This window comes from Nansenia antarctica (genome assembly GCF_963989245.1).
Source record: "Nansenia antarctica genome assembly, chromosome: 14".
In the NCBI taxonomy this organism is placed as follows: Eukaryota; Metazoa; Chordata; class Actinopteri; order Argentiniformes; family Microstomatidae; genus Nansenia; species Nansenia antarctica.
This window is the reverse complement of record NC_137684.1, coordinates 14614416-14632215: the sequence shown is the minus strand read 5'-3', so window position 1 is coordinate 14632215 and position 17800 is coordinate 14614416. Positions and strand designations below refer to the sequence as shown.

The 17800-nt window shown below is 44.2% G+C and overlaps 1 protein-coding gene across 1 annotated transcript; it reads left to right on the top strand.

The window, feature by feature from the left end:
* Positions 1 to 819: 819 nt before the first annotated feature.
* On the top strand, positions 820 to 16756 carry LOC308170336 (ubiquitin-conjugating enzyme E2 H-like). The gene is made up of 7 exons (XM_080545108.1): positions 820 to 1064; positions 8036 to 8112; positions 8614 to 8688; positions 8858 to 8897; positions 9234 to 9286; positions 15502 to 15630; positions 16481 to 16756. Exons 1-7 carry the CDS (start codon positions 1012 to 1014, stop codon positions 16603 to 16605), a joined length of 552 nt encoding a protein of 183 aa, XP_080401234.1. The 5' UTR covers positions 820 to 1011; the 3' UTR covers positions 16606 to 16756.
* The last annotated feature ends 1044 nt before the right edge of the window (positions 16757 to 17800 follow it).

The following is a 17800-nucleotide window of genomic DNA, read 5'->3' as shown; positions in this document are numbered from 1 at the left end:
CGACAAATAATGCTACTGACAGGCACACACAGACCCCCACAATTCATACGGAGAGCATCAGGCCCAATGATAAAAGTGTCACTCAGCAGAAAAGTGCAAATGCAAATGAAATGCACATAAAGTAGAACAGTGGATGACTAGATTAACACAGTAAAGGGTAGGCCAGGCCTACTAAAAAAAAAAAAAAAAAGAGTATCATTATATTCTAAAGAACAGGGACACTGTTATATTCATTATACACGGTCTTGCATGGTGTTAGTATCAATGTTAACAATTGCTGCTAAAAATATATATATATATATTGCCCAACTGTCAGAAATAGTATGTATGCCATACTAGGCCTATCTCAAGCAACGGCAGGCAGATTTAATCAAGAAAATCATTAATCTTACTAATTGAACATGACGCACACAATCATTCTAAATAGTATATATATAATATAAATACTTTGTAATAATATAAACACTTGAACAATCCCAGTTACATTCAGGGACAGCCACAATGTACTGGTCAACGTACAGTTACAGTAAACCCAGGAGAGGGTGGAGGAGATGGGTGATAACTGGGTGTTAACTAACTTTAGACCTACATGCTATATGCGTAATAACATAACACAGTGTACTCCATTTCATTTCTACTTTTACATGTTGTGTTATTTAGAAAATGTACGAGACTTGACAGAAAAAACGATCCCATTCTAGTCAGTGTATTTCTATGTTAAACCCTCCTCTGTGTGTCGCTGGGGGTGTGATGTCACTGGCGGAGGGATCTGAGCTGGCAGCCTCGGGACAGGACAGAACCAGGGGTGTGATGCGACAGACAGACCGTCAGCTACTGTTGGGCTGAAAGTGGGTGACGCTGAGAGACCTTTTTCGATGGACAAACCGAGAAGACAATTGTTATATTTCAAGTAGCTTTGTTAGTTAATCATCGAATTGAAGTGTTGAGCTTCACATCAAGAAGCGATTCCTCGCATTGTCACTTCGCAAAGCCAAAGGAAGGAATACAAAAATGTCGTCTCCGAGTCCAGGCAAGCGGCGAATGGATACGGACGTGGTGAAGCTGTATCCTTCACAACATCAACACAGAGGGAGAGGCAACACACAATGTTTTTCAATGGTTTTCTAATCATTGATTAGATTGACAGCTCTTTTCCCAGTGATTATAAAGATGTTTAGTGTGTCTCGAAGGTAGATCACGACAGAATGTGTTATACATCAAACATTAACCCCTGTTTTAAGGTTGTTGGGGGGTTTTCTGACAACAAAAGTGGAACAATGTTGTTTTGCTGGGTGTCCCTGGTGCAGAGGCAGTCCTTAGTAGCTATTTTTAACGGTGGATATTTCGGCCCCCGTTCAAAATGTCACTGCTTGATTTGTGTAAATAGAACATTGGCATAAACACTGATCTAGATCATTGGGTGGGAACATAGTGCTTTGGTAGCTTAACTGACCAGTTAATATGTGTTCAAATAATGAACTCCCGAATAACAATACTGGCGACAGTACGACAGTATTACTCCGTAGTGTGGTTTTCTAAAGAGACATCATGGGACATTTTGATCGCTTTTTTGTGTTTAGCTCACATTAGGAAAAATTGCAGGTATGTTACGGAAGATTTAGGCAGTTAGCATGACTATTACTATAGCTATGTAATTAGGTTAGGTAGCTACCAAAACAGTCATCGCTTGCTTGTTAGACCAGTAACCTAACATAACCTAACATAACATAACCTCCATGCATGGCTGTTATTTCATGTTTCAACCCTCAAACGACGACGGATTCGTGGCTAGAAAAGCCAAACAATGACGCTGCTGCGACCTTGTTGGGCACCATTTTTAGTTAGCTAGAAAGCTATCATCCATAACCGTCTACGGGCTATACTCTATTAACAATCCAGCCAAATGTCTCTTCGGGATCTAATATGTATATATGCCTGTTAGCTAAACAGGCTAATTGTTGTTGTGTAATTGTCTCTTGAAGTCCTTTTCCAGTTCCCGGACCTGTTCTGTTTCTGTTCCGGGCCTGGTGGTCGACTGTCTGTTATTACGAAATCTTGTTGACAAGTCTGACATGTTGAACATGTCCTCTTCATGTCCTCTTCATGTCCTCTTCATGTTCTCTTCATGTCCTCTTCATGTTCTCTTCATGTCCTCTTCATGTTCTCTTCATGTTCTCTTTATGTCCTCTTCATGTCCTCTTCATGTCCTCTTCATGTCCTCTTCATGTCCTCTTCATGTCCCCTTCATGTCCCCGTCATGTCCTCTTCATGTCCTCTTCATGTCCTCTTCATGTCCTCTTCATGTTCTCTTTATGTCCTCTTCATGTTCTCTTCATGTCCTCTTCATGTTCCCTTCATGTCCTCTTCATGTCCTCTTCATGTTCCCTTCATGTCCTCTTCATGTTCTCTTCATGTCCCCTTCATGTCCTCTTCATGTTCTCTTCATGTCCTCTTCATGTCCTCTTCATGTTCTCTTCATGTCCTCTTCATGTTCCCTTCATGTTCCCTTCATGTCCTCTTCATGTCCTCTTCATGTCCTCTTCATGTCCTCTTCATGTCCTCTTCATGTTCCCTTCATGTCCTCTTCATGTCCTCTTCATGTCCTCTTCATGTCCTCTTCATGTCCCCTTCATGTCCCCTTCATGTCCTCTTCATGTTCTCTTCATGTCCTCTTCATGTTCCCTTCATGTCCTCTTCATGTCCTCTTCATGTCCTCTTCATGTCCTCTTCATGTCCTCTTCATGTCCCCTTCATGTCCCCTTCATGTCCTCTTCATGTTCTCTTCATGTCCTCTTCATGTCCCCTTCATGTCCTCTTCATGTCCTCTTCATGTCCTCTTCATGTCCTCTTCATGTCCTCTTCATGTCCTCTTCATGTCCTCTTCATGTTCTCTTCATGTTCTCTTCATGTCCTCTTCATGTCCTCTTCATGTCCTCTTCATGTCCTCTTCATGTCCTCTTCATGTCCTCTTAATGTCCTCTTCATGTTCTCTTCATGTCCCCTTCATGTCCTCTTCATGTCCTCTTCATGTCCTCTTCATGTCCTCTTCATGTCCCCTTCATGTCCTCTTCATGTCCCCTTCATGTCCTCTTCATGTCCTCTTCATGTCCCCTTCATGTTCTCTTCATGTTCTCTTCATGTCCTCTTCATGTCCCCTTCATGTTCTCTTCATGTTCTCTTCATGTTCTCTTCATGTCCTCTTCATGTCCTCTTCACGTTCTCTTCATGTCCTCTTCATGTCCTCTTCATGTTCCCTTCATGTTCCCTTCATGTCCTCTTCATGTCCTCTTCATGTCCTCTTCATGTCCTCTTCATGTTCTCTTCATGTCCTCTTCATGTCCTCTTCATGTCCTCTTCATGTTCTCTTCATGTCCTCTTCATGTCCCCTTCATGTCCTCTTCATGTCCTCTTCATGTTCTCTTCATGTCCTCTTCATGTCCCCTTCATGTCCTCTTCATGTCCTCTTCATGTTCTCTTCATGTCCACTTCATGTCCTCTTCATGTTCCCTTCATGTTCCCTTCATGTTCCCTTCATGTTCTCTTCATGTTCTCTTCATGTTCCCTTCATGTTCCCTTCATGTCCTCTTCATGTTCCCTTCATGTTCCCTTCATGTTCCCTTCATGTTCTCTTCATGTCCTCTTCATGTCCTCTTCATGTTCCCTTCATGTTCCCTTCATGTTCCCTTCATGTTCTCTTCATGTTCTCTTCATGTCCTCTTCATGTTCTCTTCATGTCCTCTTCATGTCCTCTTCATGTTCTCTTCATGTCCTCTTCATGTTCCCTTCATGTCCTCTTCATGTCCTCTTCATGTCCTCTTCATGTCCTCTTCATGTTCCCTTCATGTCCTCTTCATGTCCTCTTCATGTCCTCTTCATGTCCTCTTCATGTCCTCTTCAGGTTCCCTTCATGTTCCCTTCATGTTCCCTTCATGTCCTCTTCATGTTCTCTTCATGTCCTCTTCATGTCCTCTTCATGTCCTCTTCATGTCCTCTTCATGTTCTCTTCATGTCCTCTTCATGTCCTCTTCATGTCCTCTTCATGTTCCCTTCATGTTCATGTCCTCTTCATGTTCTCTTCATGTCCTCTTCTGTCAGTTGTTGGCCAGTGCATTCCTGCTTTTAACCAGTTTGATGGGAAATTGGAGTCGTAGGGAAAATGCCATTAGGCCTACATAAAAGTAAAAAAGTGTCGTTTTGTGATAAGGAGAGCTTTCAGTGTTTTCAGAAGATTGAGTTTGGTGATAGTTTTTTGTTTTAATATTAAATAATATGTATGGGTTGTATTGGATGATATATATATATATATATATATATATATACAAACAAAAGACGACAGGAGTATATATATATATATATATATATATATATATATATATATATATATATATATATATATATATATATAAAACTGTAATATTCCCAAAGGCAAAACATTTTTTTGCCCCTTTTATTTTTTAGATTCAGTCGATGCAACTTTGTTTGTTTATGTTTGTTTATGATAATCATTTAATTCCTAAGTTTACCAAAGCTCTCTTTTTGAAAACAACACAGAAAATATACAAATATTTCAGGTCATGAGGGAGTTATCGGAGTTGGTGACCATGATTTAATATATAAGTTACTGAAGTTTCCCTGAAAGCTTCACAAGACGGTGTGAGCCGAATTGTTTTGTTTGTGTGATTCTGCAGTGGGAGCTTGCGCTCTGATTGGTCAGCCTGTTACCATCCGGAAACTGGTAGAGGGCGGGACCTAAGAAACAGCTGATCGAGTGACAACAAACCGTGGTGGCTGAACAGGCTGCGGATGGGGGGCTGGGAATACAGACACACTAGTCAGCAGCCCACCTGCCATACGGAATCAATCAGTTAGATGTGCATGTCGGCCGCTTATCCATCTCTATAATCTCCAGAATGGCTCTTATTTCAAGATATTCAATGGAGTAAGGCTAAGCAGATAATAGCCTATGAGCTGTTGAATGTTCACAATGTAGATAGTTTCGTGGTTTAATTTAGTACTACCTTTTTCTGTTGCTACCTTATATGGGTGTTTCCTTATTAATGTAGGTCATTAGTTGAGGTCAGGAAAAATGTGTCTAGAACAGTCTCTGTAACGTCTTTGGGTGATCACTCTAAAGGCAAGGTTAGCTCCCTGATTTGTTGATCAAATCGAATATGCAGTAAACCTGTACAATGACAGTTCTCTGTTGTCCTCAAGACCCTTAGTAATGCTATTGCTAATGCCTCCACCCGTTCACTTGGCCATACCTTTCCTGAAAACAACATGAATATTGTGTAATAATACAGTAAGTAATATGTGGCTTTTATCAAATAAACGAGCAGACCCTATCTAGGCCTACAGAACGCAGGGTAACTGGCTGTGTAACTCTGAGGCCTTAGAGGTCTATGGAGAAGCAGGGGGGCAGCTGAGACTCGCTAAGCTGTTGCAATAGCTGTGATGAGTGGGAGCAGGTTCAACACACAACTCTGCTACATGACTGACAACACATGTGAGGAACATATGTTTTTGTCTGTGTGTGTGTGTGTGTGTGTGTGTGTGTGAGTGAGAGAGAGTCAGTGAGTGAGTGGGAAACCAGTCTATGTAACCTTAATGTCTGTCTCAGAGCAGGTTGGGGTAGTGTGGCCCCCAACATGGCTGCTTTGTTTACTGTAGAGAGCATAGGAACAGTAGTATAATAGAGCGTAGTCAATGGGGAACCTATGGTCATGTGACTATTTGACCTCTCTGACACCGGGGCCTTGTTCAACGTGGGTCCCTAGCCCCCTTCCATTCAGTGTTTAAAGATCTGAACGGACTGTTGTGGAGTAAGCAATGTGTATTTTTGATTGGGTTAAGTTGGTTAAGTTGAAGTCTCTGTGTGGCCCGGGGTGGTCTAGTGGTCTAGCACCGCAGTATACAGTGCACACATATGCCCATGTCGGCATGGGTTCGAATCCGGCCCATGTCCTGCTGACATGCCCTCTCTCTCCCTTCTTCTCCTTACTTTCCTGTCTGTCTTCACTGTATCTGTCCAATAAAATGAAAAACTATGAGTGGGACTGCCCCCAAAAATAACAGGAAAAAAGTCTGTTGAAGTCTGTGAGCATGGAGCGATTAGGGTAGGGACAAAAATTGAACTAGACTATTATTTGGGTGTTTTTCGCTACCCGATCAGGTCCATCGACTCTCACTTGCCAAGACTCAACGTTCTCTACTCAGGGTTCAGCTTAGAAGGGTAGATCCTAGGAGCAAGATTTATGTTCATGTGTGTTATTTTAAGTCTAACTTTCTATGTTGTGGTGTTCATTTTCATACGTGCAATGTGCATACATTCTCACGTGCCTGAGTCTGCATGCCTTGGGTCTCTCGGGGCAACCGCTGGGTAAAGACATGACAGACAGAGATGCACAATTTCACACGCGGCTGTAACCGGGCTTATTTATAGCCCCTCCTGCTGTAGGTCAGCTGCCCCCGTCCCCTCGGTCAGTCCTTCTCAAACCTTTCATTGAACTGAGCCACCGTGAGATTTGTTACATTTTATTGTTGACCTATGAGAAGTCACGTCTTTCTCTAGCCACACCAGGACCCAGTGTGTAGAGGATCATATGCAATGGAGTTTTCTCACTGGAAGTGAAGTAACATGAGCTTTACGACAGGATGATGAAACACAGAGTAACTGTTGCTCTGGTGCTGTGTGTGTGTGCGTGTGTGTGTGTGTGTGTGTATTTGTCTGTGACAGAGTTTTACACACACTGGTCTGTGCATGTGTCAGTAGCATTTGTCGAATACACACACACACACACACACACACAAAGGTCTCTGGGTTCTTGTGTGACACATGTCCATTGAGCAGGCCTGGCTGTTCCTGCCTTGTTGCCACAACCCAGATAATCATCATGACACATCAGGATCTTTCCCACAGCAGCTCCTTCCCACTCTGGCCAGTAGGACAAACTTAAACGTAATAATAGTTTGATCCAATTCCCCTGGTCTGAATGTCTGAACTCTCTGTCATGTTGTGGGCATTCTGAACAGTGAACACTACACTCATCTGTGCCTGACAGTACACCCACACATAGGAGAAAGTTATTCCTAGCTAGTTTGCTATTGACTTACGTGTGTGTGTGTATGTGTGTGTGTGTGTATATATATATATATATATTATATAAAGTGTCTGTGTGTCTAAGTTAAGTTCTGGTCAGAGCTGTGGGCTTGTAAGTGTGAGTACTGTAAGTTGAGCTGCTGTCTATTGGCTGAGCTGGCCCGCCAATGGTCACTACATTATTGACCACATGCCACAGCTGGTGATATTGATCCTGCGTTTCACCTCTGTCCTGTAAACCACTAGTGCTTCACCTAGCTGGAGATCAGTGCTGTTGCACCAGTGACCAGTAGGAGAGGGGTAGAGTTTGGTCAGCCTTAAAGCAGAGGCCCCATCTTAAAGTGCTTTGAGTTGCATTATGTACGAAAGGCGCTATATAAATAAAGCTTTACTTACTTACTTACTTACTTCCCTGTCCTGGGTGCTGTCCTTCTCCTTTAGACAACATGTAACACCCCAGAATACCCAGCAGCAGTCTTTATCCAGCAGCAGTCTTTTCAGAGTGAACATGTTTATTTATTTTTTTGAAGTAATTGTTTCTGAGTGGGGCAGTCCCACTCTTATTTTCCTTTTTATTGCGATAGAGACGGTAGAGATTTGACAGGAAGGACGAGAGAGAGAGAGAGAGAGAGAGAGAGAGAGAGAGAGAGAGAGAGAGAGAGAGAGAGAGAGAGAGAGAGAGAGAGAGAGAGAGAGAGAGAGAGAGAGAGAGAGAGAGAGAGAGAGAGAGAGAGAGAGAGAGAGAGAGAGAGAGAGAGAGAGAGAGAGAGAGAGAGAGAGAGAGAGGAATGACATACAGGATAGGTCCGAGGCCGGAATCGAACCGGGAACCCTGCGGTTACATTGTTGACGCCACCAAGCGCCACCATGTTTGTTGTTATTGTGGCTCCTCCCAGGTCAGTTCTTAGTCGTGTCTATTCCTTGACGGGAGGTCAGCATCGAGAGCAAGCACCAGGTCACCATCCTTAGTGGACTCAACGAGTTTGTCGTCAAGTTCTACGGTCCACAAGACAGTAAGTCATTTTCTAGAAACATCTTTTTTCGTTCTTTTTTTCTTCTTTTATTCACTTTTTTTTTTTTTAAATGCTGGTTGAGAGAGGACGCTGGCGTTGCTTGTTCGCCGCTTCTCTGCCCGAAATCTAGGTGTAATTGCAGTATACAGAGTAGATTGTCCTACAAAGACACCTAGATTTAGATTTTGTCATCTAAACATTATAATATGATATGTATAGAAATGATAGATATGATATGATAGATATGATAGATATGATATGATCACTTTTCCAAAAATTACTACTACTAGATCTTTTCAGTTTGTAAAGCGTCTTTGAGTGTCTAGAAAAGCGCTATATAAGTCTAATATATTATTATTATTATTATTGTTATTTTGAATAGTTCTGTATGCTATAGCCTAATGGAGCGAGGATGATACCTGTCCATGGTAACTATGCTCCCCCCCCCCCCCAGTGGCAGTTGGATTGAAGGTGCGTTCTATTGTGTCTTTGTCTATTTAGCGGCATACGAAGGAGGCGTGTGGAAGGTGCGAGTAGACCTACCAGACAAATACCCCTTCAAGTCACCGTCTATAGGTATGAAAATACATCTCTGTTATTACTATGCAATCAACGCACTAATAGCATAGCTGGTAATATTGTGGAAGGCGGAATTAGGCCTTACTCCCACAGTTCCTTTTTATCTCTCAGTTTCCAGCCACAGATTTCATGCCGACTTATTCTGTTATCTTCTTTCCCCCCACAGGATTCATGAATAAAATATTTCATCCCAACATCGATGAAGCGTAAGTTGATTACGGTTATAGTTGTCGTTATCGACGCTGTTGAGATTGTTGAAGATCTGGAGTGCGTGTTATATCAACCGCGGCACACTGTTTGGGGTTTCTTTCATGGCTGTAAGGAAATAAGGCTGTTTATTCAGGGTTTTTAAAAAAGAATATTAATTCCTCATGGCTTGACTCACTACCTGAAATGCTGGAGGTTGACTGTCCTTTCAACCTGCCCCTCTATGCTGTACAGAAGTACCGCCTATACCTAGAGCAGCATATTGTGACCCATGTTGATTAGTCTAAAGAAGCCCTAGCCTCGCTAACCTGACTCATTGTTGTTGTTTCTCTCAGGTCAGGAACGGTGTGTCTAGATGTCATCAACCAGACGTGGACGGCCCTATACGGTGAGGAACCCTCATCCCTTAAACCCGTACGACAGGTCCCTGACAGATGACAGTTAGGCTACAGAGACAGAGACAGTTAGGCTACAGAGACAGTTAGGCTACAGAGACAGACGACAGTTAGGCTACAGAGACAGAGACAGTTAGGCTACAGAGACAGATGACAGTTAGGCTACAGAGACAGTTAGGCTACAGAGACAGAGACAGTTAGGCTACAGAGACAGAGACAGTTAGGCTACAGAGACAGTTAGGCTACAGAGACAGATGACAGTTAGGCTACAGAGACAGAGACAGTTAGGCTACAGAGACAGACGACAGTTAGGCTACAGAGACAGTTAGGCTACAGAGACAGTTAGGCTACAGAGACAGACGACAGTTAGGCTACAGAGACAGACGACAGTTAGGCTACAGAGACAGTTAGGCTACAGAGACAGTTAGGCTACAGAGACAGTTAGGCTACAGAGACAGTTAGGCTACAGAGACAGTTAGGCTACAGAGACAGAGACAGTTAGGCTACAGAGACAGTTAGGCTACAGAGACAGATGACAGTTAGGCTACAGAGACAGTTAGGCTACAGAGACAGTTAGGCTACAGAGACAGTTAGGCTACAGAGACAGTTAGGCTACAGAGACAGTTAGGCTACAGAGACAGTTAGGCTACAGAGACAGAGACAGTTAGGCTACAGAGACAGAGACAGTTAGGCTACAGAGACAGAGACAGTTAGGCTACAGAGACAGACGACAGTTAGGCTACAGAGACAGAGACAGTTAGGCTACAGAGACAGTTAGGCTACAGAGACAGACGACAGTTAGGCTACAGAGACAGAGACAGTTAGGCTACAGAGACAGAGACAGTTAGGCTACAGAGACAGTTAGGCTACAGAGACAGTTAGGCTACAGAGACAGATGACAGTTAGGCTACAGAGACAGTTAGGCTACAGAGACAGTTAGGCTACAGAGACAGATGACAGTTAGGCTACAGAGACAGACGACAGTTAGGCTTTTTTTTTTTTTCGGGAGCCATGCAAGAATCAGCTGGGTAAGTTTTAGCTAACGTTGTTAGCCAACTGGCTAACGTTATATTGTTAGGGTCGTAATGTTTATGTTAGCTTTACTGTTACATGTTGGAAAACAACGTCTCATGGACAGGGCTGTACATGCTATGAGCGTTTATGCTATTAATTTATTTGCCCTGTGGCACGCGTGTGACAGACAGAGGCGCTTGTATGTAACGTTACGTAGCAGGGGTTTTCCATGTTGAAGCCAGGAGAACGCGAGATGAAATGAAGTGAGGGGTGGTCGCTATTAAAATACCAGGTAGTCATGGTGGATGATCATGAATGATGCTTGATAAGTGAATGCTATTTCAATTATGTTGAGTCCACCAGCGAGCTGTCTGTAAGATAAACAGCGCCAAGCGTAGCCTACTAACGTGAGCTGTCTGTAGTCTAGCCAGCAATGCTAGCTAGCCAATCAACTAGCTCTGTGAGCAGCTGTAGCTTGGCGTAACGTTAGGTTAGATAGCTAGTTAAGCCGGATATATGCTTCTGCGTCGCCATTTACGCGCAGCGAAAAGCCACCCGACTAATCGGAAAAATAATCGACAGATTAGTCGACTACCAAAATAATCGTTAGTTGCAGCCCTACTACAGAGACAGAGACAGTTAGGCTACAGAGACAGACGACAGTTAGGCTACAGAGACAGTTAGGCTACAGAGACAGTTAGGCTACAGAGACAGAGACAGTTAGGCTACAGAGACAGACGACAGTTAGGCTACAGAGACAGACGACAGTTAGGCTACAGAGACAGAGACAGTTAGGCTACAGAGACAGTTAGGCTACAGAGACAGAGACAGTTAGGCTACAGAGACAGTTAGGCTACAGAGACAGTTAGGCTACAGAGACAGTTAGGCTACAGAGACAGACGACAGTTAGGCTACAGAGACAGAGACAGTTAGGCTACAGAGACAGTTAGGCTACAGAGACAGTTAGGCTACAGAGACAGTTAGGCTACAGAGACAGACGACAGTTAGGCTACAGAGACAGACGACAGTTAGGCTACAGAGACAGACGACAGTTAGGCTACAGAGACAGTTAGGCTACAGAGACAGTTAGGCTACAGAGACAGACGACAGGTAGGCTACAGAGACAGAGACAGTTAGGCTACAGAGACAGTTAGGCTACAGAGACAGTTAGGCTACAGAGACAGTTAGGCTACAGAGACAGACGACAGTTAGGCTACAGAGACAGTTAGGCTACAGAGACAGAGACAGTTAGGCTACAGAGACAGAGACAGTTAGGCTACAGAGACAGACGACAGTTAGGCTACAGAGACAGAGACAGTTAGGCTACAGAGACAGTTAGGCTACAGAGACAGTTAGGCTACAGAGACAGTTAGGCTACAGAGACAGACGACAGTTAGGCTACAGAGACAGTTAGGCTACAGAGACAGACGACAGTTAGGCTACAGAGACAGTTAGGCTACAGAGACAGACGACAGTTAGGCTACAGAGACAGTTAGGCTACAGAGACAGTTAGGCTACAGAGACAGAGACAGTTAGGCTACAGAGACAGACGACAGTTAGGCTACAGAGACAGACGACAGTTAGGCTACAGAGACAGAGACAGTTAGGCTACAGAGACAGTTAGGCTACAGAGACAGAGACAGTTAGGCTACAGAGACAGTTAGGCTACAGAGACAGTTAGGCTACAGAGACAGTTAGGCTACAGAGACAGACGACAGTTAGGCTACAGAGACAGAGACAGTTAGGCTACAGAGACAGTTAGGCTACAGAGACAGAGACAGTTAGGCTACAGAGACAGATGACAGTTAGGCTACAGAGACAGAGACAGTTAGGCTACAGAGACAGTTAGGCTACAGAGACAGACGACAGTTAGGCTACAGAGACAGATGACAGTTAGGCTACAGAGACAGAGACAGTTAGGCTACAGAGACAGTTAGGCTACAGAGACAGTTAGGCTACAGAGACAGAGACAGTTAGGCGACAGAGACAGTTAGGCTACAGAGACAGACGACAGTTAGGCTACAGAGACAGAGACAGTTAGGCTACAGAGACAGAGACAGTTAGGCTACAGAGACAGACGACAGTTAGGCTACAGAGACAGAGACAGTTAGGCTACAGAGACAGAGACAGTTAGGCTACAGAGACAGATGACAGTTAGGCTACAGAGACAGTTAGGCTACAGAGACAGACATTTAGGCTACAGAGACAGAGACAGTTAGGCTACAGAGACAGTTAGGCTACAGAGACAGTTAGGCTACAGAGACAAACGACAGTTAGGCTACAGAGACAGACGACAGTTAGGCTACAGAGACAGAGACAGTTAGGCTACAGAGACAGTTAGGCTACAGAGACAGACGACAGTTAGGCTACAGAGACAGTTAGGCTACAGAGACAGTTAGGCTACAGAGACAGTTAGGCTACAGAGACAGAGACAGTTAGGCTACAGAGACAGACGACAGTTAGGCTACAGAGACAGTTAGGCTACAGAGACAGAGACAGTTAGGCTACAGAGACAGAGACAGTTAGGCTACAGAGACAGTTAGGCGACAGAGACAGTTAGGCTACAGAGACAGAGACAGTTAGGCTACAGAGACAGACGACAGTTAGGCTACAGAGACAGTTAGGCTACAGAGACAGTTAGGCTACAGAGACAGAGACAGTTAGGCGACAGAGACAGTTAGGCTACAGAGACAGAGACAGTTAGGCTACAGAGACAGAGACAGTTAGGCTACAGAGACAGACGACAGTTAGGCTACAGAGACAGAGACAGTTAGGCTACAGAGACAGTTAGGCTACAGAGACAGTTAGGCTACAGAGACAGACAGTTAGGCTACAGAGACAGTTAGGCTACAGAGACAGTTAGGCTACAGAGACAGACAGTTAGGCTACAGAGACAGTTAGGCTACAGAGACAGTTAGGCTACAGAGACAGTTAGGCTACAGAGACAGTTAGGCGACAGAGACAGACGACAGTTAGGCTACAGAGACAGAGACAGTTAGGCTACAGAGACAGTTAGGCTACAGAGACAGTTAGGCTACAGAGACAGTTAGGCTACAGAGACAGACGACAGTTAGGCTACAAATCCAGTTGGTTAAAACACTGATCTGACGCTGCCGGATTGCGTTAAGGCAGAGGTTGTACATTGTTTCCCTTTTTAAAATGTATTTGTATTGCATTTTATCTTTACCTTTTCTTTTTACTGTTTTCCCCTGCTTTTATATTCATTCTATGCTTGTATATGTTTTTATATATGTTTTCATATTCACGTTATGTTATTATTCCTGTTGTAAAGCACTTTGAGCTGCATTTCTTGTATGCAAGGTGCTAAATAAAGCTTTACTTACTTACTTACTTACATCTGACACTTTATGAGCCTTAAGTCTTAAGCCTAGTCCTGGGCTAAATCACACTTTCAATGTACAATCTCCATAGTCTAGGATTAGGCTTAAGTCGTGTCTGTGAAACCGGCCCTATAAGTGGTGTGATTTCAGTTGAAGCTCGGTGCGTTTAAATTCACCGCTCACTGGACTGGTCAGCTGACTGACGGAGGTCAGTGACCAGCGAAGCGGACAAGGCGAGAGAGCCGTACTGCCCTGTCCTCTACTACAGGTGCAGGTTGCACATCTAATCCTCTTACACTTCACTGACAACACCTGCCTCCAGGCTGCAAGGTCACTTAACGCCCTGCGTCCCTCGCAACATGAGGGGGAGTCCAGGAGTGTGGCGTAGGTGGTCCACTCAGCGAGCTACGCTTGCGTCATCCGTTATGTTGCCTGAAGACACTCAGTATGACATTCTGCTGTTCTTAACTAAGGCCCCATTTTTAACACACCTATCGGGAATTACAGACCCGAAATATTGAACATGGACAGTGCACAACAAAAAAAGAATACGGAAAAAAAGCATTGTATGCAAAAATTAGAGGACCTGGAGAGTTCCTGAATAGTTTGAGTTTGACCTCATTGCGACGCCACTCCGTTTGGATTGCTACTCTACGTTTGGCCTCGGAGGATAAGAAGATGAACGTCCTTCAGTCCTAGTCATTAGCTCTTAGTGCTAACGCGGTATTGAGTTGCACAGACATCCCAGGTTGACACCTGATCAGTCGGTTACCTTACATGAGTAAGCAACATAAGCTCTCTCTATGATCGTGTCTCGTCTGTTAGATCCCTGAGGAACCCTGTGTCAGACATGAGATCATCTAGAGCTGTTTTTCCAGTCTCTCTCTCAACTTCAGTGGGGAATCTGTGACATTTCAGCAAGCTAATGGCCTTATACCTCATGATGACTTGTTTATACACCAGTGTTGTTGGATAATGTGCATGTACAGATTACAAAGCTGTTTACCCTATCTGGGACATAGAAAGGAGCTGGGTGTGGCAGAAAAACAGGGTTCCCACGGGTCCTTGAAATGCTTGAAAGTTTGTGAATTTGAGAAAAGGAAATCAAGGTCTTAAAGGTTTTTGAAAATAGACATGGGTCATTGAACGTGCTTGAATTCCCCTCTCTATCTCTCTCTCAAATATATATATATATATAAATATGTTTTATTTAGCTTGTCAACTAGTAGGCTAAATAAGTCTCTATTGCTTAACTTGACACATATTTCACAATATATTGTTTTTCTGTGCTGTGGTAGAGAAGGCAAGAGACCACCTAGTGTTCACACATTCAAGCCTCTCTTTTTAATTGTTGTCTGTGAGCGGATAGTTCCTATTATTTAAATTCTCATCTAGATCTGTCTCAAACTATGCCGTGTTGGGTCCTTGAGGGAATTGAGTCTTGAAAGTCCTTGAAAGGTGCTTGAATTTGATGTGTCAGAAGGTGTGGGAACCCTGTAAAAAAACGTGGGTTCCTGAGGCAAGGTTAACATTATGTAAACATGATTTGAGTTGCTAACCAAAAACGATAACTCTGTTGTAAGGAGGCCATTGACGACCACAACCAGGGTCTATTTTCTCAGTTATAATGTCCTGATGGACTGAACAGAGACCTCTAGTGGTCGTTAAATAATACAACGCATAATATTCCCCTCTTCCTTTAGATATGGAAGCAGTGACTTGTATTTGATTTGCTAAGCGAAAACAAGGTTTCTACATAGTGTGATCACAGTCATTAGATTCCAGGTTTTTGATGTTCTCTTGGATGGCGTGCTCATTGCCTGTGTTACTGTGCTTTTTCCAAATCCCTGCAGACCTCACCAACATCTTTGAGTCGTTCCTGCCCCAGCTCCTGGCCTACCCCAACCCCATCGACCCCCTGAATGGAGACGCAGCCGCCATGTACCTGCACCGGCCAGAGGACTACAAACACAAGATCAAAGGTGGGCCTCTCTGAGACACATACAACTGTTCTTTCTTTTGGAATGTTCTACACTTTGTTGTGGATTAATAAAATGAGACTCAAGATAGGAACTTCCTTTAAATCTAGGTATAATATTCCCCTCTTCCTTGAGATATGGAAGCAGTGACGTGTATTTGATTTGCTAAGCGAAAACAAGGTTTCTACATAGTGTGATCACGGTAGTCATTATTTAGATTCCAGGTTTTTGATGTTCTCTTGCAACATTATCAACATTCTTCTTCTTCAATAATACAAAAAAAAATCTTAAGTTCCTTTGAAAGTTCCTTCAAAGACTCCATCCTCCATCGATGATTTGCTCTGTTCCAGTCACATAGGCAGACTCAACTTCTGACCACAAGCCATTCCAAACTGGTACAGATACAGGAAAAGAGACTATGGCGGAACAAAATATTGTCACAGTTCTGTTCCTAGAAATGTGTATGATGAGGCCTCGTGATATGGATGTGATGATGTGAGCAAAAGCACACTGACGATCTCTGAAGGTCAAATGAAATATTATTGTATTTAATACCCGGCTGAATCTAAATCTCTCTCTCTCTCTCGCTCCATCTCTCTCTCTCCCTCTCTCTCCATCTCTCTCTCTTTCTCCCTCTCTCTCCCTCTCTCTCTCTCTCCATCTCTCTCTTTCTCCCTCTCCATCTCTCTCTCTCCCTCTCTCTCCCTCTCTCTCTATCTCTCCCTCTCTCTCTCCCTCCCTCCCTCTCTCTCTCTCTCTACCTCTCTCTCCTTCTCTCTCTCTCTCTCTCCATCTCTCTCCCTCTCTCTCCCTCTCTCTCTCTCTCTCTCTCATTCTACCCCTCCTGTCCCAGAGTACATCCAGAAGTATGCCACAGAGGAGGCTCTCAAGGAGCAGGAGGAGAGAGAGGGTGACTCCTCGTCCGAGAGCTCCATGTCAGACTTCTCCGAGGACGAGGCGCAGGACATGGAGTTGTAGTGAAGGGGAGACAATCTCATCCCCGACCACACAGACTATCATTTCCTAAACAGCAGAAGCAGAACTATTATATTCATATTTAAACGAGGCAATTTTTTTATGACAAAAAAAAAAAACACACACACAAGGATTTTTATCGATATACGAAAAAGCGGCGTGTGAGATTTCGCCATCTCCGCCTCCTTTAGATACTCATGATTACTCGCTCATCTCTCCCCCCTCCCCAGCGACCCTCCCCTAGAAAGTAACGCAGCGTTAGTTACCCATGATCCTTTGCCATAGCTGCCCCCCCCAAGCCTGCAGTCAGGGGTTCTACTCCTTCAACCCTGTTCTGATACGACCTACGACCTCTCCGGCATGACCAGGTGGGAGGTGGAGGAAGGGACGTGAGGTCCTCCACAGAGAGCAGCAGTGCACTATGGGAAGAGACGCCTGTCAGACTGTCATGGCCACATCAAGACAGAGACAGAATGTTCTAGTCTCCCAGCTCCCAGCCCCCCACCTCACCCTCTCTTTTAAATTTGTTTTACTTTAATTTTTTTAATCCTCTGAATTCTCAATTCTCAACGTTTGATTCGACACTGTTTCAGCAAGCCACGCCTTTTTTGTTCCCCCTTTTTTGCTCTTGGAAGAATCGCAGATGCATCACCCACCGCTTCTGGGGTCATTTCAACAACACAGAATCTTGCTTTGAGTTCTACTTTCACCTGTCGACTTTTTTTTTTTTTTTTACGTTTTGTCTTGTCTTCCTTTGAGACGCCGTGGGAAGCTGGAAGCCGCCATCACAATCACAGGCCACAGGGCAGTCGTCTAGACCCATCCAACATGGCTGCTGATGACCTCTGACCTCTCCAGTAGACTGTCCTCTGTGAGGCCCCGCAGGCCAGTATGCAACCCTTCTGACCCACCAGACATGGTTGTCATAGAAACTGTTGTGTTGACATGCCTTTTCACCCTGTAGACATGAGCACCCGTGCGCCAGCCCAGAGAAAACCCATTGTACTCACCATGACAGGGTTATGTTAGCTACAACTACAGAGAGTGAGAGTCTGTCTGTCTGTCTGTGTGTGCGTGAGAGAGAGAGAGAGAGAGAGAGAGAGACAGAGTGAGAGAGAGAGACAGAGTGAGAGAGAGTGAGAGTCTGTCTGTCTGTGTGTGTGCGCGCGTGAGAGAGAGAGAGAGAGAGAGAGACAGA

What these genes read in the sequence shown, in the direction of transcription:
- LOC308170336 (XM_080545108.1), top strand. Translation starts at nt 1,012, where the DNA reads ATGTCGTCTCCGAGTCCAGGCAAGCGGCGAATGGATACGGACGTGGTG. An exon ending in CATCCCAACATCGATGAAGC is followed by an intron (nt 8,898 to 9,233) that starts GTAAGTTGATTA and finishes TGTTTCTCTCAG; the next exon opens with GTCAGGAACGGTGTGTCTAG. An exon ending in GACGTGGACGGCCCTATACG is followed by an intron (nt 9,287 to 15,501) that starts GTGAGGAACCCT and finishes AAATCCCTGCAG; the next exon opens with ACCTCACCAACATCTTTGAG.